The sequence below is a fragment of the Coenobita brevimanus genome, chromosome 101, assembly GCF_032717465.1.
Source record: "Coenobita brevimanus isolate Jiangsu-jjx chromosome 101, ASM3271746v2, whole genome shotgun sequence".
Classification (NCBI taxonomy): Eukaryota; Metazoa; Arthropoda; class Malacostraca; order Decapoda; family Coenobitidae; genus Coenobita; species Coenobita brevimanus.
The window spans coordinates 62949940-62977068 of NC_137054.1; the positions used below are offsets into that span (position 1 = coordinate 62949940).

General features: G+C 41.8%; 1 protein-coding gene across 1 annotated transcript in view; it reads right to left on the minus strand.

The window, feature by feature from the left end:
* Nucleotides 1-2843: 2843 nt before the first annotated feature.
* LOC145414877 (beta-sarcoglycan-like) overlaps nucleotides 2844-27129 on the minus strand; it is a 144515-nt gene continuing 120229 nt past the window's right edge. The window contains exon 6 of the mRNA XM_080284295.1: nucleotides 2844-3383. Within this exon, the coding sequence (XP_080140421.1) occupies nucleotides 3069-3383 (315 nt within the window). The 3' untranslated portion in view covers nucleotides 2844-3068. The remainder of the gene's footprint in view (nucleotides 3384-27129) is intronic.

A 27129-nucleotide genomic window follows, 5' to 3' on the forward strand; every position in this document is an offset into this window, starting at 1 on the left:
TCAGGTCCAGTTAGGTCCACTCAGGTCTAGTCTGACCCATTCAGGGTACTACAGTAATGTCATTTACATTCACTCAGGCTGTCTGATGATTTTAGGCCCACTCAGGGCCAACTGCACTCATTCAGTGCCTTCATTTTATTTATTCATTTATTTTATTTTTTATTTATTTATTTATTTTTTTAATAATGTGTCCAACTCTGGGCACAGCCTTCACAGCCTGTTCCCAGGACCCAGTAGTCCCCCTATATACCATACACCTCCACATATCACCTCTTTGGCACTAACACCCACTGTCCATATTGAATACATGCTAGGTTTGTCTCACAGAGGAACTGTGTATTGGTATTAGCAGGGGTATTTTTACACATCAGCAGGTCTTCTGGTAGATCAGTATAGTCCATCCATCCATCCATCATCCAATCCTACATTGCCCCATGAGAAGCGTAGGAGCCTGGAGCTAGGCAGTTGGTCCCGACATTTAAGATGAGAGTGACCAGCCTCACTCATCCCTGAGTGGCATTACATGAGCAATCAACCCCAATCACCCCTTGGATATAAACCTTCACTGGCTCAATCTGATTGGAGTGCAATAATTACCCACTAAACCACCAGGTGCCAAAATTTGGTTATATGGTTACCAACCAGTGTAGTAAATGGTTTCCTGGTGTTCAGGAATCCATTTGGCTTGTCACTCAGTGTAGAGTCACCCACAGGCAGAAGGAAGAGGAAAGAATGAAGGACAGAAAGACAGAAGGGGGAGTGTAAAGTCACCCATAGGCAGAATAACAAGGAAAGAATGAAGGAAAGAAAGACAGTATGAAATTTAAATCCTTAAACTTTTCCCTGCCCCAGCAGGGATTTGAACCTGGGTCCATTAGGACTGCAGGCCATCTCTCTACTTATTCAGCTACCACCAGTTGAGCCTAATCAGGTCAGTTCAGGTCAGCAGTAGTAACATCCATTCAGGTTAACATGAAATCCATTCTAGTCCTACTACTGTTGTTTATTTCAGTCAAGTTCCTATCCTAAGAAGGCCAATCCAGGGGGAGAGGTGGTGACTGTGTAGGTAGAGAGGTGGCCTGCAGTCTTAATGGACCCAGGTCTGAATCTCTACTGGGGCAGGGAGCAGTTTAACGATTTGAATTTCATGGAGACTGTACTGATCTACCAGAAGACCCGCCAACATGTCGTAAAAATATCACCACTATACCAATATGCCAGTCTTGTATGAGACAGCCTTAACATGTTTTCAATATGGATAGTGGGTGTTGTTAGAACTGAAATGGTGACATATGATGGTGTATGGTATGTAGGAGGAGAACTGGGCTTTGGGATGAGGCTTTAAAGCCTATGCCCAGAGGACAGTTGCAAACATTTTAGGACACTGTAGGTCCATCAAGTCCACTGTGGGCCAAAAATCTGCATCATTGGTGCACTGGTTTTTGAGATGTACAGTGTAATGAATTCAGGTCTTTCAGGAGCAGGTGAGGTGGGCAGTGTTAAGTGGATGAGATGGGTTAGAATGACAGTGGGTCATGGGGCATGATGGAGGAAGTATACCCTGTGAATATGGGAACTACATGCTGGCTGGTTGCTGAGGCAATCATAAAGATATTCATCACATCAGGGCAGAAATGGGCTGGGTGGCTGGAGATGAGTACTGGTAGGTGAAATGGGCTGGGATGGTAGTGGGTGGTGGGTACATGTTGTTTAGTTGAATACTATTCGTAGGCTGGTAAGGTGTCATAGTACATGAACAAGAAATGAGCGGGGTGGGTGGGATGAGCCAAGATTGTCAAACAGTGAGGCAGGATAGGAATGTACACCTCTGAAGATGGGTGCTGTATGCACTGTGATGTTAACAGCACAAAGACAGCTGTGATGTAAGGGTAATAAAAGGATGGGGCTGTGAAAAAGAGTGGGCAAGGATGCTGCTATATGGTAGGGCATGGCAAAGTTATTGCACCTTGTGAATATGTGGACAGTGGACTGGTCTGTGTGAGGATGATGGTTTGTATATCTGGCGTCTTACAGTACAGGTAAAACCAAAATTTGTTTGAAGACAATGGGCGGTATTTTAGTATGGTTAGGAAGCTTCCTAAAACCTCTTCCTAATGCCTTATTTTCTGACTCTGCTCCATTACAATATTGTTGTTATTCATGCAACCTATGCCAATACTGAAAAGATGTAAAAGGCAAACCAGAGAATATTATTGAGTAGTTTGGAAAGTAAATCATTAAGGAAGAGGTATCAGGAAGCCTTCTTACCTGACAAGGATAGGGGCCAAATTCAGGTGGATTTACATTGAGTGACAAGCCTTACAGTTTCCTATAAGCTAGGAAACCACTTACAATGCTGGGCAGTAACCACAGAACCAACACAAGTGTTCTCTATGTGTCAACAAGTGGGTTGGTGGAGGGTTACTGTCCCTCCCTATAAAACCACTAACTCAAAGACATATGGCCACCCTTTAAGGAACTATGGCATCTGGCTACAGATAGACAGATGGATGGAGAGTCACAAGCATCAGTGACAATCTGGGTTAGATTTATGGCAGTCCTGTCTCGTAATGAGGAATTTATACCAAGTTAGTATCACCACTGAATTCTATGACACAGTTTATGAATGATACGATTTTCATTAAAATATAAGTTATAATGTGATGCAACAGCAAGGTGAGGTGAGATCAGTGATGATCTGAGTGAAAACCTGGATTCAGTATGTAACAGAAAAGATGCTGCTGCACAAGCAGGGTTGATGTTCCATACACCATCATCATCAAGATCCACTTTCTCAATAATACAATGAGGGGAGTAAAATGAAAATAGACTGCCAGGTGTACTGGGTCCCTAAACTGCTTAATCCTTTTACACCACTTTAAATTATGTATAAAGGACAAAGTATACATCAAGTACAGAACTCCAGCACAGAGCTACATAATGACAACATATAACTGACCACACAGATAGTCACTAAAGAACCCTATTATTATTTATTTACTTCTCTGGTACTAATACCATACACAGCACAAATAACTGAAGGTGAAAAAGTATGAGATAAAAGCCAATTACATATTAGTACACGGGTTGATAAAGCTGGCGCAATTAATCTGATTTGCTTGACTACGCTCATTGTTGTCAGCAGGGACAGGTACCCTAAAAAGCTGAGCATGTGGCATGCACATACACAACTTGTACTGTCCCCGAGGTTTATTTCGGTCACTGATGGGTACGAGAGGTATGGTGTTTACATCAATGATGATGCCACCTCCAGTCTCCAGCATAATAGAACCATTGATGCTCCGTAAGAAGATATCCTGATCTGCGGACCACGTCATCTTCTCCCCATCCATGGAGAGACCCTCATTACCCTTCAACTGAATCTGGGGGCAGGACAGGGAAGGAAGGTATTACAGCAGTAAAGCACCACAGAATATGTTAGATGGTAATGCTACATACAAGGAAAATTTCTGTACAGTAAACTCCTGATTATCCAGCATAACAGAGCCATAGGCCTGCCGGATACTGTCAAAATGCCGAGTTATGCAAAAGTCCCCCCTAGGGGCCCCTAACCCCCCAACCCTATAACACTTATCCACTGTTTAAATCCTATAAAATGCTTTAAAACGTCAAAAAACAGCTAACAGATGTTCCTAATAATAAAAACTATTAAGTACACTATAATTTTATTTACAGAAGCAATTTCATGCTGACACCCGTTTTCTTTCACTTGGCAGTAATGTATAAACACATGCACTGTAAACAATAATTTGTCAAAAAAAAAAAAAAAAGCTAAAAGATGTTCCTAATATTGAAATACTGTACTGAATGTACAGTGAAAAGCAGTGTAATTTTCTGTACAGAAACACATTTCATGTTGATGGTGGTGGTGATGTAAAGACATTAATGGAGAATACTGTACAGTAATGCCTAAAATAAACAATTAAAAAAAAAAAATCAATAAAATGAAGCATGCTTCACTGTACTGTACTGTGCAGTATACACCACACTGTACTTTCATTGACAGAAATTCTAGCAGATGGCTCTACCATACAGAACAAAACAAAACTTTTGTCAGAAATTTTATACACTCTCTTCTCTGATGGGTGTTAGTCTAACAACGACAAATACTAATTTAAATAATCGAAGTCTCTTAGGAAATTAAGGTATAATTAATACTCTAACTCACCAATAACATTATTGTCTTATATCCTATCTAGCCCCCTCGATTTGGCCAAATCATAAAGGTTACTTAGCTAGATAGAGTCGGAATAACAGATGACGATGGGCATGAAATCTTGGTCAGTTCGTCTGGGCCTTTCCAAACATCCTTAGGTGTGATTTATGCACGGTGTGGCTCAAATGAGCTTCAGGAAGTGTGAAAAATAGTGAATCTCTCTCTCCTTACAGGATTCAGAGATGCCAAATATTATTTAATTACAGTTACCCAAATACAGAGAATCACTTCATGAAATATATAAGGAAAATCCAGCTTAACAAGTTCAATCTATCTATCTATTGCCAGACGCCATAATCCCGTAAGGGGTGGCCATTTGACTTTGAGTTATTTGTTTTATGGAGAGGGGCGATAACCCTCCACCAACCCTCTTGTTGACAAGTAGGGAGCACGTATGGTTTGGTTATATGGTTACCACCCAGCGTAGTAAATGGCTTCTTGGCTTACAGGAAACCATTTGGCTTGTCACTCAATGTAAAGCCACCTGTATAGGAAAGAAAAGCAATAAGAAGTGACAGAAAAGATGGGAGAAATAGGAAGAGAGAAGGGCAGGCACAACAAAAGAATGATAAAGGCTAAGGAAGAAGTAGGCAGCACTACACCATGTGAGTGGATGATGGTAAATAAAACTAAAGCCAAATATTCACTTTATCTATGTCAAGATAATATTCGACTTTCTTCCATTTTCTTGTCAGGATACACGTCATCCAACCATGCAGATGCTGTCAGGTCAATGGAAAATTCCTAAGTATTTACATGTACAGTATTTACACTATAGCTGTCCACAAAGGTTAAATGCAGTAGCATTTAATTTATTAATAGTATGAATTATTAAACAGAACTAGAACACAATCTCTGGGTTAAAAAAACGCTCGATGGTTTTCCTCTGCTCTCAACAGGGACAAATATATTAAAAAAGAAAGATCAAATACCGCTCAGGAGGGAAAATATTTCTCATAGTCTTGAAGGCTGGGTGAAAATGATGCACTGTATCATGTAAAGTGACCCCTAGCCAGGAGCTCTCTCCATAGATCTCGAGAACCGTGTGCTGCGACCCAATTGTTCTCCACCATTTGCAAACTCTGGGGTAGCTGTTAACTCAAGGGACACCAGTTTATCAATGGTTTTTATACTGATATGTCCCCTACATTTAATTTTTACAAGTCTCAGCACCCCCTCCGAATCCGGATGTGTGGAGATGGTTTTACCTATTGGCCACTGGGATCATGGTTGTTCTGTTTTTACTAAGACCACATCTGTGTTTATGAATGACTTGCTGCTGGCAGCCTGAGCCCCATATAATCTCTCTCTTAGGCTACAAAGATAATCTTCATCCTAATGTCTATTCCAGGTGTCCAATACATTTTGCAAACGTCGATATCCCTCACGCAAATGTTGTTCCAGTTCATTATTCTCTATCATGGGATCATGTACTTCCTCCTGCATATCCACACAAGGCACTGGATGGATCTTTCTTCCATACAACATATGAACTGGTGTCAATGCCTCAGTTGTTATGCTAGTATCATCCAGATAGGTTAAAGGTCTATCATTAATCCTAGCCTCAATTTCAGTTATTACTGTTCTCAGCTCCTCTCTGGTGCTCTTGGTTCTGTGTAGAGGTTTCCCAAAGGCAGTTCTTCACAATACCAATCATTCAATCTGTAAATCCACTTTGAAGTGGATTCAATCTGTAAATCCACTATGAAGTGCCAAGTACAAATTTGGATTCCCAGCGCCGACTTATCCTTTGGGTCACTTATTATATTTAAAAGTATTATATTTAAAAGTAGAGGTGATGCTCCAACAAAATTGGTTCTGTTGTGGCTTCTTAATTTACTAGGACAAGACCTTCTAGCTACAAATCTTCTGAATACATTCAGGAATGTCTCTGAACTTAAATCTTCTGCCATTTCTAGATGGACTGCCTTTGTGTGGGTGCAAGTAAACAAACATATACATGTATACACCTTAAAAGGGAGTTCCCTCACCCATAACTGTTTTGGCCCCTGTGTAATGAAATCCAGTTACTTTGAAGGGCCGACTTATATTTACCCTATCCTTTGGTAAAGCAGGTGGTCCTGGAGAGTCATATGGTAGTTGTTCATACCTCCTACATATAATGCAACTCTTGAGACACTTCTCTACAACCTGTCTACCCTTAAGAGTCCAATACCTTTCTCGGATTTGGGCCAAAGTCTGCGGCACACCTGCATGAAGAGTCATGGGCTTCCTTAACAATTAGTTGTACAAAATAATCATTCTTGGGTAACAATATAGGATGTATAGTTTGGAGAGGCAAATCAGCCTTTACTATTCTGCCACAGCATCTGATTAGGCCCTTTCCATCTAAGAATAATCCTATATCTCTTATCAGCTTATTATTGCTGCCAGTGCTTTGGCATAAAAGGTCAAAAATCTCTCCATAACATTTTCTTTGAAGCTTTTTCAGTCAATATTCCATGGCATCAAACTCCCCAAACCCCACTTTCTTATTCAAAAAGGTTACAACTAATTTAGTAGTGTTAAGGGGTTGTCTTATTGATGAAAATCTACTGGTGTCTATTACATCTGGCTCAGGTACTACAGGATCCAAGTTTACAACACTAACCTCAGCAGTAGTATACTGTTTCTGTTCTGGCCATTCTTTAGTAAGCAGCCATTTGGGACCTTTAAACCACAAGTCATCTTTGATCAGTCTCTTTTACTATCAAGCCTCTCAAGAGCAGATCTACTGGGTTTTGCTTGGAGGGTACATGTGTAAATTTAAATCTGGAAGATATTTCTTTTGTTGTCTTCACTCTATTGTGTACGAAAAGAATTTTAATGTCTTCCTTTCCTATCCAGTAAAGACAAATCTCACTGTCAGTCCATACATAAAATATCCTCAAACTGAGTATCAAGAGTAGTGGTCAAATACCTGGCCAATTTAGTTCCTACTTCTATGAAAGCCAATTCCATCTGAGGTAAGGTTCTTCCTTTAATTGGTGCAACTCTGGCTTTAGACATAATAATCTTACTATCATCTCCTGTTGCACAATAAGCTACTGCTCCATATGCTTTTTGAGAGGCATCACAAAATATATGAAAATGTGACTTCTCACTACTATTCATCTGCCTGGGAATACATATGCTTGATGTTTTTTTTCAAATTCCTATCTAATCTGTTCCCATTGTTCCACATATGTCTCACCTAATTCAGTGTCCCTGTCCAATTTTTCTCACCAAGCCTCTTGCACTAAACATTTGCCCCTAATAACTATAGGACTGACCAATCCTAATGAGTCAAATAACATGGAGACCTGACTTAACAAGGATCTCTTGGTGAGAGAGACATCAGAGAACTTAATTGGTTTTAGACTTATCAGCCCTTGTATCCCTGTTAAGACCCAACACATTCTGAGTTTTGAGAATGTCAGTATTTGGAATTCCTCTTGTATTCTATTCCTTAAAAGAGGTGAATTTGTATTCCAGCTTTGTAATGGCAAATTTGTCTTCCCACACTCGAAACTGGCTACTTCATAAGCCTTCAATGCTTCCATCTCTGTATCACCAACAACTTGTAAATCATCCAAATAGAAAGCCTGTCCTATTTCTGGGCATTTGGCATTTTCAAAATGATGCTTCAAAGTGTTGCATAGTAGGAAAGGACTAATACAAAAGCCAAAGAGCACTGATCAAAAACAGTAAGTTTTCGAAGGATTATCCTCATTTTGAGAGTCTTGAGGCCAGAGGAATTTTGTAAATTTCCTATCCTCCTCTCTCAATCCTGTTCTGAAAAAAGCCTTACTAATGTCTGCTTTATAAGCATAAGGTTTCTCTCTAAATCTTAGTAACGTATTCCCTAACTTCTCTGTTAGTGTAGGTCCACAGTGTAGGCAGTCATTCAAGCTAAAGGTGATCCTTTGGACGCTTTACTACCAGGCACATCATGCATACCAACTACACCATCAACTGCTACATTTCCCACTCTAGCATTCAGATCTCCCATCATTACCACATTCACATTCACTCCAAAACTCTGCAGACACTCATCAACATCATTCCAGAAAGACTCCCTCTCTACTTCATCCCTTTCACGACCAGGCCCATATGCACTCACAACTCACGTTCAAAATTTCGCTTTAACCCACATCAGTCTTGATGACACCTCCTTCCATTCAATCACACACTGCTGTACTTCCGGACTTACTAACAAGGCCACACCTTCTCTTGCCTTTCCTCTATCAACACCTGAAAATCTTCCATTCACACTTCCAAACATTGACTCACCCTTCCCTTTCATCTTCGTTTCACTCAAAACTAACACATTCAACTTTCTTCTCACAAACATTCTCCCAATCTCCTCCCTTTTAGCCTCAATCGTACTACATCCACGCACATTCATAGACCCAATCTTCAGGGTACGGGGATAACTCAATCCCCCATCCCTTTCTCTGGCCTGTCACTTTTTAGGAACTAAAAAACAGAGGAGGGGGTCCGGGTCCCTAGTCCTCTCACCCCCCCCCCCCTTTTTAGTCGCCTTTTACGACACGCAGGGAATACAGTGGCAGTATTCTTCCTAACACAACCTGGCCGCAGAATAGTAGTACCACCCCATAGTGCGGCCAGATTGTGTCCCCCCTCCCCCCCCACCACAACCACCTCAGTGTATTTCTCCTAATTTTCTCAGTCACATCCACCCCACAACGTTTTTTCACTTCTTCATTCATCAACCTGTCCCTCCATGTCACTCCACATGCTCCTCTCAGGTAACTCATTTCCACTGCTCTCACTCTTGACTTGTTCCCCTCTAGCAAGGTCCAAGCCTTGCTTCCATACGTCAGGGTAGGGATCACAATACTATCATGCGGTGACTTCTTAACTTCCATACTCACCTCCCTATTTCTCATCACCACTTTCAGTGAACCAACAACCTTCCTTCTCTGCTGTACCCTTTCAAGCACTTCATCCCCAAAACTTCTGTCCTTACTCATCACACTACCCAAGTACTTGGATGCACTCACATTCTCCATATCCTCACCATCCAACCTCACTCTGCAATCTGTGACTTCAATCCTCTCAAACACCATAACTTTACTCTTGTTTACATTAACTTTCAGATTCCTCTTCTTACATACTGTCCCAAATTCAATCACCAAACCCTGCAACTCCCATTCATCTTCACTCAACAATACTGTATCATCAGCAAACAGCAACACCAGAATCTTCCACATTCACCCTCATTCATTAGAGCCACCCCCACATCCACTGCCCTACCTTGCACCTCCTTTACAGCCCCATCCATGAATATGTTAAACTGCCATGGAGACATCACACATCGCTGTTCAGTCCAACATTGAGATAAAAAAACTCACTCTAGCTCATCATCCACTTGCACCATAGCCCTAGCTCCTGCGTACATACTCTTCACAGCACTCAACAAATTCCCATCCACTCCACATACTCCTCATATATTCTTAATCATATGCAACCTTTGACATGGCTGTATTAAGAACAGCCATGTCAGGGGTTGCATATATTTAGTTCCAGAATTAGTTACATGCAAGGGTAGAGCCCGTTTCTTACACAAACATTACGGAAGTCAAAGCCATCCAGATTCCATTCTGCATCCGTAGTCAAAATACACGGCTAGGCCTAAACACAAACGGATTATTTGGCACCACATGTCAGTATATTTCTCTCACGAGCCAGCCTTTGATATCACCACTTTAAAGTTTATTTGACGTCACTATACAAGGTGTAATGCAGCACTGTCTACCGAATATTAACTCCTTTATATCGTGCCCTGAATGAAAACAGACAAAAAATGTGACCACCACTTCACATTTCATTCACACTTCCCTACCTATCCTCCCTCCCCTCCCTCACTCCACCCCCGTACCATCGCTCCTCCCCCCACCCACCTTCCCTTCTCTCTCTGGCTCCTTCCTCAACCCTGTGACTTGCCACGCATAAAGACGCCAGCCTGCGGCACTGGGTACCGAAGGATAGGTGATTATTTATGACCACGAGTGTACGTAGTGTACTACATCAGAATACACACACACACACACACACACACACACACAACCACAAATTATACAAAGGTAAACTTCATAAACATAGGTAAACATTCACTCAGGTTGGTGAGCAAATGACTGCACTTGAAAGGGTAGTAGTAGGGGCCTTGGGTGGAGCCATGGTGTGCTGTAGTATTCCACATGGTCAAACAGAAATGCAGACGGATGAAAAGGCAACCGATCAGCAGGGCAGAGGGCGGGAATGTCACTGAGGCAGCTCAGCCAGTCTGTCTGGCAGCGCATGGTTTGAATTGTCGAAATGGCAGGGATAACCATGTCAAATGACGAAAAAGGGTATAGATTTATAAATGTCGAAACGACGCACTGTCAAATAATGATCGGTTGGAAAACAAGGGCTTGGTATACTGGGATTTTTTAAAACGTTTTTTTAAAATGTTCATAAATAGATTCCATTATTGCACGTAATACTGCACGTATCATATATATTATGGAATATGAAGTGATTTAATTGCCAAGCACTGTTTTACTAACCTGTATCATATTTTAACAGATGTCTCCTGTGTGATTTATATAAAGATTTGCTTTATGACTGCGCCTGCCTTCGCCATCACAAAGTCATGTGACAAATGTGCCAAGATTAACAAACGCTCTTAATGCACAATACTGTTTTAGTGCAAGTTTTATTAAATGCACATTTTAGTTGCAAGCTGTTAGGCATGTTACAATCAGTGGGGGGTCTGGAGGGTGAAGCCCCTCGGTTAGATTTCAGAGTTAGGCTTTCACTGCCATTTACGGTTTTAAACTGTATACATATGAGTATGTTTTGATCTGCTGATGTCATATCCAGTCAGCGGGATCAGCAGTAAACATGCTTTCGGGGGCATTCAGGCGGCTTTCTGGAATATGCCTAAGTAGCTATATTTCTTTGTTCTCCAGTATTTTTTTATTGAAATTCAAATGTTAATCACCTGAAATGTATCTATTCCTAAAATTTTTCTTGAAAACTTCTACAGTATATGAAAACAGCTCAAATCCCTTGCATCACTGTCCTTCATATTTACCCATATTCAAGCACAGCACTTACTGTAAGCCAATCACAGTGCTTCCCTCCCATGCTAAGCATGAAGGACACGTGCGCATGATACCCCAGCACCTGGCTCAGAGCATTGTCTCCTCTCTGCTGTTAGCGCGTGGTTCCAGTGCAGTTTACGAGGATTTTCCATTTTTCACCCCCATGGCCGACTGTAACCCTCCTAAGCCTACAACTTCTTCAAGGAAGGTGAAGAAGAAGAAGCCAAAGTCAACTTATGCCCAAAAGTTATATGTAATAAGGATGACTGCCGGCAGTCAGAAGAAAGCCAAAATTGCCCACCTTTGTGGACTCAATGAATTGATGAATCAAGGCAGACACACTTGTCTCCTGTTGAGAGGCCATAGTCCGTCTCAAGCCTTGGAATCCCTCCCCCCTCCCCCATCCATTCAAGCAATGTCATCAGTCGGAGTCAGTAAGAATCATACGATATTGTTCAATCTATATACCGTGAACCGGGGTGACTTCGTACGATTTTGAAGGTTTTTTCATCCTGACACAATTTATTTTGGCCAAAATACTGATGTTAAGTATTACATACGTATGTGAGCCAATAACCTGTAAGCATCTAACAGCTAGATAATCTCAGAATCTCCATCTAGACGTAGTAAAATATTTTATAGGTGTCCGAGGTCACCCCGGACTGGGGAGACTTCGGACTGCCTTGGGGTGACCCCGGACACTCATTAGAAATGCACTGAAATGGGCCCCTAGTAGCTCAGCTGAATGTTTGGACAGTTCTGGGGAGTCTTCGGACACTGCGCGACTTTTAAAAAAATTGCTGAAAAAAATACAAAAAAATACAGAAAAATTACAAGTAAATAGTAGTGATATATAGCAAAAATAGACGAAAAAATAAATATTCCATTGACTTACAACCCCAGTTTAGTTGATTATACATATACATTATAGGGAGTACATTCCCACGCTATGCGCAGGTTAAAGGCACGATTGTGACTGACTGACCGGACGGTTTAAAGTGTGCCGGCTATTTAAATGCCTAATTAAAGGGAACTTGGAATGGAGGAACATAAGATAGGGAAGGAAAGAGCTAAAGAGTGAAGGAGCTTGGGAAGGAGAAACAGGAGGAGTTAGGAATGGAAGGGGGGAGTAGATGAGGAATAAGAGGAGGGAGTGGAGACGAACTATAAGGATATCATACCGGTACCGTACCATATGGTAACTTAAATAATGTGTGTTCTCACATTGCACAAAACCAATTAAACTAAATAATATCTCTTCTCAGACTAGAAATGTGACATAAATACGGTACATTCCCACGCTATGCGCAGGTTTAAAGGCACGATTGTGACTGACTGACCGGACGGTTTAAAGCGTGCCCGCTATTTAAATGCCTAATTAAAGGGAACTTGGAATGGAGGAACAGAAGATAGGGAAGGAAAGAGCTAAAGAGTGAAGGAGCTTGGGAAGGAATGAGAGAAGGAGCTTGGGAAGGAGAAACAGGAGGAGTTAGGAATGGAAGGGGGGAGTAGATGAGGAACAAGAGGAGGGAGTGGGGACAAACTATAAGGATATCATACCGGTACCATATGGTAACTTAAATAATATGTGTTCTCACATTGCACAAAACCAATTAAACTAAATAATATCTCTTCTCATACTAGAAATGTGACATAAATACCGGTACAGAACGAATGCCATTCTATGAGATCACAGTGACTTACTGTGGCCATGAATTAACATAAAGATTGAAAATCATATCTTCTCCTTTTTCAAGAACAGACTAGAAATATGACAAGAATAAGGCACAATAACTAGAAATATTACAACAAAGTGAACAACTGGAATTCTAAGAGATCACACAATGACTTACTGTGGCCATGAGGTAACATCTAGATCAAAAATCATACGTTCTCGTTTGTCCAGGATTGGCTCCTGTAAGTACATTACTATGTCTGACTCGTCTATGGCACACATTTCATCACCTGGAACATTAGAAGTTACAAACACATTCTTTGTACCTCTTACATGTTTTAAGAACCTAACTTTCAATGTTTGTACATCAATGACAATAGCAACAAAATACTTCCTCCTCTTTCCTGTCTCATCTGAAAGTTGTACAATCACCCAGTCATGTAGCTTAGGATTACGTGTTGGCCCTACATCTGTCTCTGCTGTCTCAGTTGTAGTTCTGGTACCAGTACTTGTTACTGTTGCTTGCGTCATAGCTGTCCCATCAGTGCTGGTACTTGCCTCTAATTCTTGTGTCTCAAGTGTCCCATCATTACTTGCCCCTGCTGCTTCAGGAGAATCTTCTTCTGCTTGATTCACTGGCTGTATTTGCAGGTCCTCACCATCCATATCTATGATAGGGAGCTCTACTTCACTAAGTATTGCAGCAGTACCGGTACCAGTATTGGATGACTCAGAATCTGTGCTTACAGTTCCCTCTTCTTTCATTTTCCTTAGTCGTTTAGCTGTTACACTCTTGCCTGCAGGCACTTTTAGTTTCCTCTTCCTCTGGCATGATTGCTTCTTTCCATATCGCATTTCCGATAGAACACTGACCAATGACTCATCAAAATGTGATGCAAAATCACTACCGGTGGTACTACTGGCACTTGAATTTCTTGCAGGTACATGTGGGGTTGTTGCATAACCCGAGGTAGATGCTTGAGATGAGGCATTGGTACTGGTACCGGTATCAGTGTTAATCTCTGAAGTAACAGTGGTACCGGTATCAGTACTGGAATCAGTGTGTTGTGGTAGACGAGCTAGTACCTCCTGTCGGTTAAGTGGCGTTATCCCACACTTGCGAAAGCCATTCATGATATTCTTCATAATATTATCACTTATTCTATTGAGCAGTTGTCCTAGAAGCTTTGGGAACTCTGATTTTGGAAGGGATACACTTCTTCTTCCAATACTTGATGTTTTGAATTCACTTAGAATTTTACGCCAATGAGTTTTCACTGCACGGAAGACAGCAACATCTAAGGGTTGGGTGAGATGTGTAGAATTGGGGGGCAATAAAACAAAATCAATGTTGTGCTCCTCACAAGCTTCCACAACAGACAGAGAAAGGTGGCTAGCTAAATTATCCCCTATGAACACTACTTTGCCGTCCTGACGTTTTGCATGAGGTAATCCAACTTTAAAGAACCAGTCCTCAAACGTATTACTGTCGAACCACCCGCTCTCTGTCCTGTTGTATCGCACATTTGAAGGGCCACCTTCTGTCCAAGTGTTGTACAAGTTTACTGCCTTGTACACCACATATGGTGGAAGCATCTTTCCAGATCCGGAACAAGAGAACATGATGGAGATGTTGGATTTTGTGTGGTTCATTACCCTCTCTGGATATCTGGTACCTCGGCGAACTAAGATTTTCTTGTTTCCTGGGTCATCAGAGAGATTGGTTTCATCATAGTTAATGATGTTACTAGGAGGCACATCTTTCAGTGTTTTTTCAAGATTATCAAAATATTGATTGATTTCAATTGGACCGACTTTAGCACGTGCAACTTTAATATTCTGAGATACCCTCTGAGCCAGTTTGTTTTTGTGGCGCAACAGAAAACACGAACTCCAATCAGTTCCAGGAAGATTGTTCTTGAAGCGTTTCACAGTAATCCCACGTTCGTCTAAGTAGCACTTTATTAACATTCGCAGTTCAAAAGTGTCAGTAGGCAGACCCCATTCTCCCAGTGTAATGACTCGGTTCACAATATGTAGTTCTTCTTCTGGAGTAAAGACAGTTTGTCCACCTGGTTTTTTTACATGTTTCTTTGTCATATAGTCATGTAAAGTACTTTTAGAAACATCATATTTCTTAGCAGCCTGTCTGACACTTAACTTTCCATCACGTACGTCTGCACTAGCACACTCTAAAAGGCTGCCACGGCGTTCCACCGTATAGTGTCTTCTACCATCACTGGTAGATACACTCACTCTCTTGTAATTTCGAGGCATTGTGGCTTAGTTCATCTCACACATCATCTGTTATATAAATGCAAAAACAAAGATAAGCATGCAGACTATGTACATTGTACAAAATATGTTTTATTACATATAAAAAAAGCAAATTAGATATGCTGTCTGACCTCAACCCTTTAAATATCCATTGTCCGAAGTCACCCCTTTAAATCCCAAAAATGCGTACACATTCACTCATGTCATGTTTACATACATTTAAATTGCAGATTTTAACCCTTTCTCTGTTCCAATCTTCAAGTTAGACGTTAAAGTAAACCTCTAAATGTGTATAAGCGTGCGGTTTGTTATGATTCGTTCACACCAGACCAAGTTTTCCCGTTTTCATTTTTTTCACCAAAAAATAGCATTGTCTTTATTACATTATATTCACCAGTGGAAAATAATATTTTAAAAAGATAATTATACATAACATTTTACAAAACCTATGGAACATTATCCAGTTTAAAGATATGCGATATCTTTCTTCGTTTAGCAGCTGCGTAGCATTTAATCTTTTTATGCAAATTTCGTCCGAAGCCACCCCGTGTCCGAATTCACCCCGGTTCACGGTACCTGTATATCTATCCATTGCCAGACTCTTCAATCCCACATGCGATGGCCACAAATAAGTCGCCTCCATGTTGCACTGTCCCCCGCCATTCCACTGCCCTCTTCCCAGCTCACAAACCCCTCTCTCATATACCTCTTCACTCCTTTCCTCCATCTCATCCTCAGCCTCCCCTTCCCTCTCCCCCCCCTCAGCCTCACTCACATACACTCTCCTCATCAGTCTCCCGCTCTCCATCCTCTCCAAATGGCCAAACTACCTCAATGTATTTCTCCTTATGCTTTCTATCACATCCACACCACAATGCTCCTTCACTTCCTCATTTGTCTGTCTGTCTCTCCTGCACAATTGTTGACTCTATACAGGGGTTTTATCCGCCCCTGTGTGGAATACAACTCTCATGTGTGGGGAGGCTCCCCACATACAGCCCTTCTCAATAGGGTGGAGTCAAAGGCTTTTCATCTCATTAACTCTCCTCCTCTTACTGACTCCCTTCAACCTCTGTCTCTTCGCCGCACTGTTGCATCTTTATCTCTTTTCTGTCGCTACTTTAATGGTCACTGCTCCTCTGAACTGTCTGCTTGCATTCCTCCACCTCTATGACGGGCACGTAGCACCCGTCTGGCAGCAAACTCTCATCCCTTTTCTGTCCAACTCTCTAATGCAAGAGTTAACCGTTACTCCCAGTCTTTCATTTATGCAACAGGTCAACTCTGGAACTGTCTCCCTCTGTCTGTATTTCCTGCTGCCTATGTTCTCCAGTCTTTCAAACGCAGTGTGTCCAGGCATCTCAAAATGATCGGATCTTGAATTTGGCTCTCTATTGTATTTTGTTTTCCTCTTGGCGGGAACTGCTATTGCGGGCTCATGGCCTTTGGTTCCTTCTTCCTCGCATAAAAAAAATATATATATATATATTTATATAACTCCAAATGCTCCTCTCAAATAACTCATTTGCACTGCTCTCACTCTTGACTTGTCCCTCCAACACAGTCCAAGCTTCACTTCCATACATTAGTGTCACGAGTTGGCGCGATTAAGTATTTGAATAAACTCGTGACATTAACCTTGTTGGGAAACCGCGAATTCTAGTGGAATCCCAGTATTTATTGCTCAGTTTAACCGCCACATATTCACCTGATCGGGAATGTTTTCAGGACAATTTTCACTATTTCTTAAGTGACTGTCTTTGTGCGAGACATTAGCACCTCCGCTGAGCGATTTATTATGGGCGTGTTTCGCTCATTCTAGCCGTTGGCAAGTGTGGCTCGACACTCGCCTCTTTCTCACGATTTGAACTCAGTCAAGGTTTGAGCGCCGCGGAAGCAGGTAGTGTGTGTGGCAGCATCCTTCCTCAGCAACGATGCCTAGTTCCCACCGCCGCCGTTGGATTCCCACCTAGCGTGATTGGCGAGAGGCTTAGCATGTGCAGTGTCCTTCCTCAGTAACGACGCCCAGTCATCCACTTTGTCCACTTTTCTGACCAGTATTTCTTTTCATTTTTTCCTAGGTTTAAGAGTTAGCTTTTGAGTGAACGAGTGAGTGCGATCTCCTTATTTGAATTCATCTTAAGACTCATGTAACGTTAATTTATTTTATTGTAGTCAATAAATTTACAGTTCTTTTTCTTGAGCTTAATGTAATGTAAATTCATGTTTTATTTCTCCACGAGCTTATTTCACTTATAACTCCTAGTTTGCATAAACGCTTTGCTATTCATAACTGGAACTTAGGCCAGTCCTTTTGTATTTAGCTAAAATCTGTTGTGCAACCAGGAGTTAATGCATCAGCAAGAACTTATCATTAATAGCATTAGTTATTGATTGTCAGGGGTGGAGTCACTTTCTCCAGAGGCCAACAGTACTAATAAACAGCATGTGTGAATAATTAGTCTCTGCTGTGTACTGTTGAGAAAGTTTACAAATTCTCGTCCTTAGAGCATCGGCGAAGTAAGCCGGCATAAAGTAATCATTGCTTGATTTTCACAAGACAGTTCATTGTCCTGTTCTCAGTATCAGTGAATAAATATTCTTTAATATTGCATATTCTTAAAAACTCCGTGACAATTCCGACCGTCACTAACTCAAGAATTGCCATTGATCGCCAGCTAGTTCAATATGGAAGTCGGGCTACTCATGCAGAGACCACAGACATCGCATATCTTTAAAAAATCTCTCCAGTGATATTTAATGATATACCGTATGTAAGTTCTTCATGATATTATTCTTTAGCCCCTCTGTGAGGCAATTCAGAATCCGCAGACATGCTCCGGGAGGCAAAAGTTTCGGGAAATTTGACATGTCATATTTTTATGATTTATGTGTTTGGGATGATGGATAATGATGAAATATCAATAAAAATAATAAAATAAATATATTTTACCTACCCATTACTGAAATTACAGCTGATGAAGCTGATGAATGCAGTATGGGTAATCCATGAGGATGCCGCAGAAAGTAAACAAACAACTTTTTTCTATCTGGTGTTTTCACTTATAGCTTGAACAGAACATTCTTTCCTTATTAGAAAAACTTATTTCTTGCTTCTGTGTACAATTATTTTCAAAACAGAACTTGTTTCCATATTCAAAAAATTGTAATTTCAACTTCTGAACTTTACTTATGCTACCAGTAATTACAACAGAACTTATTTCCTCTCATTCAACAAAACTTTTCTTCTTCTTATAGTTTGAACAGAACATTCTTTTCTTATTAGAAAAACTTATTTCTTGCTTCTGTGTACAATTATTTTCAAAACAGAACTTGTTTCCATATTCAAAAAACTAATTTCAACTTCTGAACTTTTACCTGTGCTTCCACTAATCAGAACAGTACTTATTTCCTCTCATTCAACAAAACTTTTCTTCTTGTTATCCATTACTTCTGTTTGGCTAGAACTTTGCAAGTGTGTGGTAGTCACGCCAACACTCAAAACATAGTGCGACACCACATTCTTTACACCATGTGCTCACTCGGTTGTTCTTCCGCGGCTTTCTCACAGAATGAAGGCAGACATGACATGATCGCTGTCCAGTCTTTCGGGTATGTGTTGAAGGCAGCTTTTGTAGATAGTGCCTATTGGCGAATCCCGTTGCTACAAGTCTGTCAGCAGCTAGTTCAGAGTGGCGTCCAGGACGGTCTTTGTTCAGTGTTCCATACTTGGTGAGCAGTTGTCTCACCACTTCCAGAACAAAGTGCCTCAGTGACTTCTTCTTTTGGGTTTCTGCCTTGTACATATGGTAGGCATTCAGCATTGACAAATCAACCATATGAAAAAATAACTTCTTGTACCATTTTACGGTACGTCTGATACACTCCACAGTACCTATTTGGGCATCCGACTTGTCAACAAGTCTCATATTTTTTGTGTAATCAGTTACTATGTCCGGTTTGAGGACTGGTTCTTTTGTTCTATAGTCCACTTTTCCTGATGGAATCAAGTTGCCACGATGGAAGGTGCTCAGCATACAAACCTCCCGTTTATCTGTCCATCTGACACACAGCAAAGGATCACTTCTGTAGAGCTCACAGGTTCCTCGAGCACTACGTCCTCCAAACTTTGGAAGATATTTCCTGTTCTTCCGGACTGTCCCACAACTACCAGTGTTATGATCATGAAGGAAACTACACAGGGATGGGGAAGTATACCAATTATCAGTATACAAAACATGTCCCTTGTTCAGAAATGGTGCCATCAATTTTTTTACCACAGAGCCAGAAAATCCTAGGGGATCTCTTGCAGGTACATCAATATCAGTGCCAGTGTACACTATAATGTCTAACACTATGCCAGTTAGGCAGTCACAAATAACAAAAATTTTTATTCCAAATCTGTGTCTTTTGGAGGGAATGTATTGCTTGAATATAAGTCTGCCACGGAACAGAATGAGACTTTCATCAATAACAAGTTTCTGATAGGGTGCAAAGAAGGAGCGAATACGCTCCCTTATCTTTTCAATTACTGGACGAACCTTCCAAAGGCGGTCATCAGTACTGGGATGGTTGTTGTCTGTGAAATGAATAAATCGCATGAGTAGCTGGTACCTGTCCCTGGGCATGTACTTGGGAAATATTGGGGTATGAATCAGTGGATCTCGGTTCCAGTAGTCACGAACATTTTGCTTCTTTACTTGTGGCATCAGAAGAGTGAGTGCAAGAAATGTGTACATTTCAGGTACACTGGTATCATACCAACGTTTCATTTTATTGTGTGGAGAAAAAGGATGTTTGTCCTTCATGAACTGATAATATCTATTGGTTTCTTGTACCAAATAATCAAGAATTTCACCATCAAAAAACAGGAGAAAATACTCCATTTCAGAACTGTTTTTGTCTACTCCAGCAGCCCTTGTCACTCCACTGTGAGTTGCATCAAATCTATAGCAATTTGGTATGAATCTATCACCATTTGCCCAGATAAACCCAGATCCACCAGCACTACCAGTACCACCAGGCCTACGGGGAGGGTCACACACCCTGGGATCATCATCATCATCATCACTTAGGTCTGAATCATCATCACTCTCGTCACTCACGGGAATAAATCCATCACTGTCACTGTCTGCCATCCCCTCACTGTCACTACCACTCTCCTGTGCCATCCCCTCACTGTCACTACCACTCTCCTGGTCATCACTATCGTACTCCAAACCTGGCGATAACTTACGTTTCACGCCAGCACTACTCACTGATACCCCTGAGGTTGAAGGAGTTTGTGTATCACTGTCGGAAAATCCTTCAAAATCGGTGATGTCATGCACTTCCCTCTCTTCATCAAGTCTACTAGTCACTTCAGAGTTCTGCAAATTGCTGTCCGGTTCTGCCATCTCATCTGAAGACTGTGCTGAGGGCGAAAAGTGAAGACTTCCCTCTAACTCCACGCTACGCACAATCGCGCTGCCTAACCTCCGCGCGTTGCAGACGTGAAAAAAAAATCGGTCACATGTACTGTTATTACAGCATATTTTTGAAGGATTTTAGGCATATATTTGTTTGTAGAAAATTATCTTATGATTTATGAGTCATTTTTAGGTAATTATTTGAGCATAAAATGCGAAAAAAAAAAAAAAAAATCCACCCTAAAACCCGGTACATTTGTACCAGGGTTTGTTTACATATGACGTCAGAGCCCAGACCCCTCTGAGTGCAACGTGGAAGGTGGGGGGTATCAAACGATGCCACCCGTTGCCTGAGGCTCTTTTACTCAAAAGTCCCGACCCGGAATCCATCAAGAGAACCCGTCTTAAGACCCGACCCAGACTTAAAGGGTTAGTAGTTATACTAATTTCCTAGTTATGCTTTAATGCGGTTAATGCAGGAAAACGTCACTATAAGAACCGTGACAGCATTCATCACATATTTACAAGTCTCTAGGTGCACATTTTGTTTGAAACCCATATAATTTAGCTTTCTAAAAGAATAATGCTTCATCTCCAAAATGATGAAGAAAATCTACAAAGTTTTTCATATGAAAATTGTACAATGCTTAAAGCCGAAATCGTCCAGAGACGAGACCGCTGGCCGAAATCCGACGATGCCGAGGGCTCCAAAATACCTTACAAAAAGTCAAAACAACACGCCAGTGGTGTACCCTGAACATGGTATTCCTCTAGACTTCAAGAAATACTTCAGTCTAGGCACTGTCCATTTTTCTCTGCAACGGTTTTCCATGATCTTTATACAGTAGGTCCAGCAGGGCAGTAGACACATGTGAGTTTGTTATTCTTTATAATCCTAACGTATGATCTTTAGCCGTGTCGTTCTAATATTTCTTAACGAAGAATCGTTACATGTTTCTCATAACACTGTTTATTTTGTTTTGATTGACAAATACATGAAATGGATGTAAAATAAAGCTTATCGATATTAAGGAAGGAAAGAATAATAACTGTCCCCAAACCGAGATGGTAGACTCAGCCCACCATTTCTTTATTTTCTTTGACTATAATACAGCCTCTCTTCCTTGTAGCAGGGACTAAAATAATGTTGTTATAATTTCTTCCTTCCTTTTAGTGACACAGAGGGCACATAAAATGAACGGAGTTTAGTAGACCGACTTTGATGTCGAAAATTAAATAATCTGGTGGAGTGGCAGTTTTTGCTTGGTTAGTGACATCGGGAATTGACGACCTCGCCAGGATATTAACTCCTACCAGTAAAGTTATTCACGAGATAATACTCACTCACTCATACTTGGGTGTTTATCATTAAAGTCTATAGGCATTGTCTTACTGGTGATAATTCATTTAGTTCTATTAATTTACATAATAGTTTTCAGTCAGTTGTTTGTTTAATATTCTTTCTTTATCAGTTTAATTAGAAAAAACTGGTCACCACTAACCTGTGCCTATATTCTTTATTCTTGATTATTGGCATCTTTGCAAAATTGCAGTCAGTACTGAGTCACTAATTTACTTAGATTGAGTTAGCATCATGTCTACCAGCGTCTATGTACAGGAAGCCAAAGATATGGGGCTTACGGATCTGGAGTAAATAAAAGACTTTGTCCTCTCTCGGTTTAATTACGAACAGCAACGCGAAAATGATGCTCGTGAAAAGCGTCGAATTCAGCGTGAGGAACGCGAAAAGGAGCGTCAATACGAGCGAGAACAGCGCGAACACGAGCGGAAACAACACGAACTCGAGTTAGAACACGAGCGAAAACAATGTGAACTCGCGTTAGAACACGAGCGAAAACAACGCGAACTCGAGTTACAACATGAGCAAGAACAACGTGAGGAACGAGAGAGAGAATGAGAACACGAACATGCGGAGCGAGAAGCACGCGAAAAACATGAATTTGAAATGTTGAAGCTCAAGCAAGATTCCTTGGCTTCAGACACATCTGGTGCAGCTGGCCCCAGCTCCATGAGCGCTCTCCCTGCACATATTATGGCGACCCCACACATCAAGCTTCCCCCATACAAGGAAGGTGAGCGAATCGAGCCATACATGGCTCATTTTGAAGACATGGCTCAACTTTACCAGCTGGATGATGCAGCTAAGCGGCTTCAGTTTCTTAGCCTGTTTGAGGGCCCTGCCCTCAATATTCTCCACAGAATTCGTGGAGACAATCTCATGTATGAGATGATGAAGACCGCACTCGTCAAAGCGTCCGGTCTCACAGTTGACAACGCCAAGAGCCAGTTCATGAGGGCGCGTTTACAGGAAAAAGACTGCTGTTCAGTTTCCTGACCGGCTTACTGCTTACTTAGATGAGTGGATGGAGAAAGATGAAACTCCTTCCACGCGTGAGGGGATAATTGACCTTATGCTGCGCACGCAGCTAGAAAAGTCGTGGCCTACTGAACTTATGGCTCAGCTTAAGATCTGCCAGGTAAGAGATACCAGCCAAATGGCGAAGAAGGCTGAAGCATTTTTCACTGCATACGGGTATCAAACTCGCAAGCAGCATACCTGGAACAGGGCCGATCTTGAGGTGATGGCTACATGAGGACCCTTTCACACACGCTCTCAACGGCAGTGTTCCCAGGGTCCTCATGTAGCCATCACCTCAAGATCGGCCCCATAATTTTTATTCTAAAATGGGTCTAATGCCACTCGTTAACTCTGTACATCCAGGAGGTCTGAGTCAAGTCTCTCTCATGAATATATAGTGGCCCTTTATTGAACAGATTAGGGTATTGGAAAATTAAATTTTACTCTACCGAGTATAATCTCTTTTTTAAATTGTAGTCAAACTAACAGCAAAAACTTAACAGCAATTCCAATCTAGAAGAAATTTTGAGCTCCACAAAACATTTTATTATTTTTTTGTTCCAACCCCGTTCCGTGCAGGAACAATCTTTTTAGAAAAATTTTTAAATTTGCTTTCCTTCCTGATTAAACATACTATAAAAAATTATAGTAATACAACGCTTTATTTTAACTAAAAAGCAAAATCAAGTAAGACCAAGCTAGGCTTTCCAATACCCTAATCTGTTCAATAAAGGGCCACTATATATTCATGAGAGAGACTTGACTCAGACCTCCTGAATATATAGAGTTAACGAGTGGCATTAGACCCATTTTAGAATAAAAATTATGAGGGGGATCTTGAGGTGAGGCTCTTGGAGCCCTGTAGGAATGGATGCTTTAGCACATGAGGGAAGGGTCTCCTAAGCGAAGCCGAACCCCGTTCCATCAAGGATATGGCCGCATGAGTCAGTGGCTTATAAGATCAAGGTAGGACTCCTCATATATTGTGTTAGGGACCTGAAGTTTGCTCGGAATGAACTGTGGTGTTGTGACTGTCTGGGGAAAAGAAGTGTGTAGGTGTGCCTTTTGTGTTTACCTGGAGTGTTTGTATAATTATGTGTTTAAGTTTTAATTTGATGTATACGTATAACAACAGAGAATTTAGAAAAAATTTACTATACCTAAAAATTTACTTTTCATGTTTTTAGGTTATACACAATCAAACACTGATAAATCTGGGAAACCATCTCAGACTGAACCCCAGCAACAAGGCCGTTCTCAGAATAATGACCAAGGTCCAAAACCGCAGAGGAAGGACCAGGGGCAAAACACTCAGAAACCTGACTGGAAGCAGTACAACAGGTACCCTAACCAGCAGCAGTATCAGCCACGCAACCGACCGTCGGGACTGTCCTTTTCATCACCAGCTCAAGTGAATAGGAGGCAGGAGGCAAACGCAGCCTTCATTCCTCAGCAGCAGCACGGTGGTGTCGTCCCTACCAGTACGGGTACTTCCCCACAGTTCACTAGTCCCACGGCGACAGTGAACCCCCCTCCACAGATGGCCAATGCTCCATCTCCCCAGGCAGTGAGTACAACCCCTCAAGTATCAAGTTCTCAGGGCACCATGTTTGCCGCATCATTTATTCAGCAGCCTAATCAGTGGCTAGCTGCTTCCTCCACAGGCCCTCCCACAGGTGACAGTGCCTTCCTTGTTCAGCCAGGGTTTGTGGGAGACATTCCTGTGAAGGTCCTGAGAGACAATGGTTCCTCAGGTTGCTCTGTCAGGCAGAGTCTTGTTCGGCCTGAGGAGTACACAGGTCGACAGATCCAAGCTAACCTTATTGATGGATCAGTGAGATTGTTCCCTGAGGCACGTATCCAGGTGGCATCTCCATTTTACACTGGTACGACACTCGCGGTTGTCATGCCAGAACCTTTACTTGACCTGATCATAGGCAATATTCCCTGTGCCAAGTATAGTTGCACCGAAGATGACGCTATTCAGACTTCGGCTGCAGTAACACGAGCCATGGCTGAGGCTCCAGACTGTGTCACCCTGGTGACCATTGAATCGCTGCAAGATCTGATGTGTAGCCAAGCTGTTGTCCAAGAACAACATTCTGACCCGACACTTGCTGTCGTGCGAAAGAAACAAAAGGGTAGAGTGATAAAGTATTCACGGGGAGGTCAAGCCAAGTTCCTTCGCAAACAAGGACGGCTGTACCGTGAGTCACGAACACCCCAGGGCAAGGTTCGACTGCAGTTTGTCGTTCCCGCCAAGTACCGCCAAGCAGTGTTAGAATGGGGTCATTGTTCAGTTTCAGGAGGTCACATGGGCAAAAGGAAAACCCAGGGCCATATCTGAGCTGACTTTTTCTGGCCAGGGATGGGACAAGAAATAGATAGTTTTGTGCGTTCCTGCAATGTGTGTCCACGTACCACTAATCAGAGACATGTCCTTCCTGCGCCGTTGGAAATCACACCCGTAATCTCTGAGTCAGTTGAGAGACAAGGTACTGGTGAAGTACGTGCAGACCTGATGTCTCGCCTGCTAACTGCTGACTAACACGGGCAACTGTTGTATGCTGGGTTCCGTAAGGCGTTCTCAGAGATTTGAGTAATCCAAGGACCAGCCTGGTTCCCAGTTAAAAGTGTACCAGTAATTGCTGACATCTTGCCCGTTGGTCCCACAGGACACGTTACATCCAGGACTTGTATATACATGTGTACCATAAATTAAGGGGGAAGTTTGAGAACCCTGCAGAGACAGTACGAGGCTGTGTATGAATTACCTTGTGGAACGTCTTGAGCTGTGGGCCTCTCTGAGGATTCCCGGAGAATGCACAATATCCACACGAGTGTTCACACCCACGGTGGGTGTTAAAACGTGACCTGCCCGAGATTGCATAGCAATTCTCAGCTTCTCAGCTTCCTGTCCTGTAGCGTTAGGTTAACCAGTAAACTGCCCGTTCTAAGAGATTTGAGCAATTCAAGAACTGACACATTTCCTGGTTAATAATGTTAGGTTAACCAGTAAACTGCCCGTTCTAAGAGATTTGAGCAATTCAAGAACTGGCACATTTCCTAGTTAATAAGCGTTAACCAGTAAACTATAAGGGTCCTGAGAGATTTGTGAATCCTAAGACTACATTTTCCTGGTTAATAATGACATAAGTACTGATTGGTAGGCAGAGAGAGAGAAATGACACTTTTGATGCTCCACCTTGATTCCTTTCGCAGGTGCAGGTGGCGGGTGCAGCATTGTCTTGCAGATCAGCTGGTTTCCCTGTCGCATGCTGCCGCCCCTTCTCTTCTGCTTCGTCGTCATTATTTAATATAAATTTGTATTACATGATTTTACACGTAGGCACAGTTACACCACAACTGACACACCTACACCGTGTATTACATACATCACGCTACATAACAATTAGTTGTTAATGTAAATGTAGCGAATTTTTCGCTCAGTTTGACCTGAGTACGGGATTTTTCACCGTCGTCACGGAGTTTTTCCCTCAAGCTTGCTTCTGTTAACGTAAATACGAGGTTTTTTTCGCTCACTGGCGACTGTGACTTTCTCCTGTAGCAGGATAGCACACACACACCACAGTGTGAATCTTGTATGATTGAGTTAGGATTTATATGTACTGTATGTATATTGAAATTTTTTTCCTGAGAAAAAAATTTCATTTTTGATGGGGCGTAATGTCACGAGTCAGCACGATTAAGTATTTGAATAAACTCGTGACATTAACTTTGGTGGGAAACTGCGAATTCTAGTGGAATTCCAGTATTTATCGCTCAGTTTAACCGCCACGTATGCACCCAATCGGGAATGTTTTCAGGACAATTTTTACCATTTCATAAGTGATTGTCTTTGTGCGAGACATTAGCACCTCCGCTGAGCAATTTATTATGGGCGTGTTTCACTCATTCTAGCCGTTAGCAAGTGTGGCTCGACACTTGCCTCTTTCTCACGATTTGAACTCAGTCAAGGTTTGAGCGCCACGGAAGCAGGTAGTGTGTGTGGCAGCATCCTTCCTCAGCAACGATGCCTAGTTCCCACCACCGCCGTT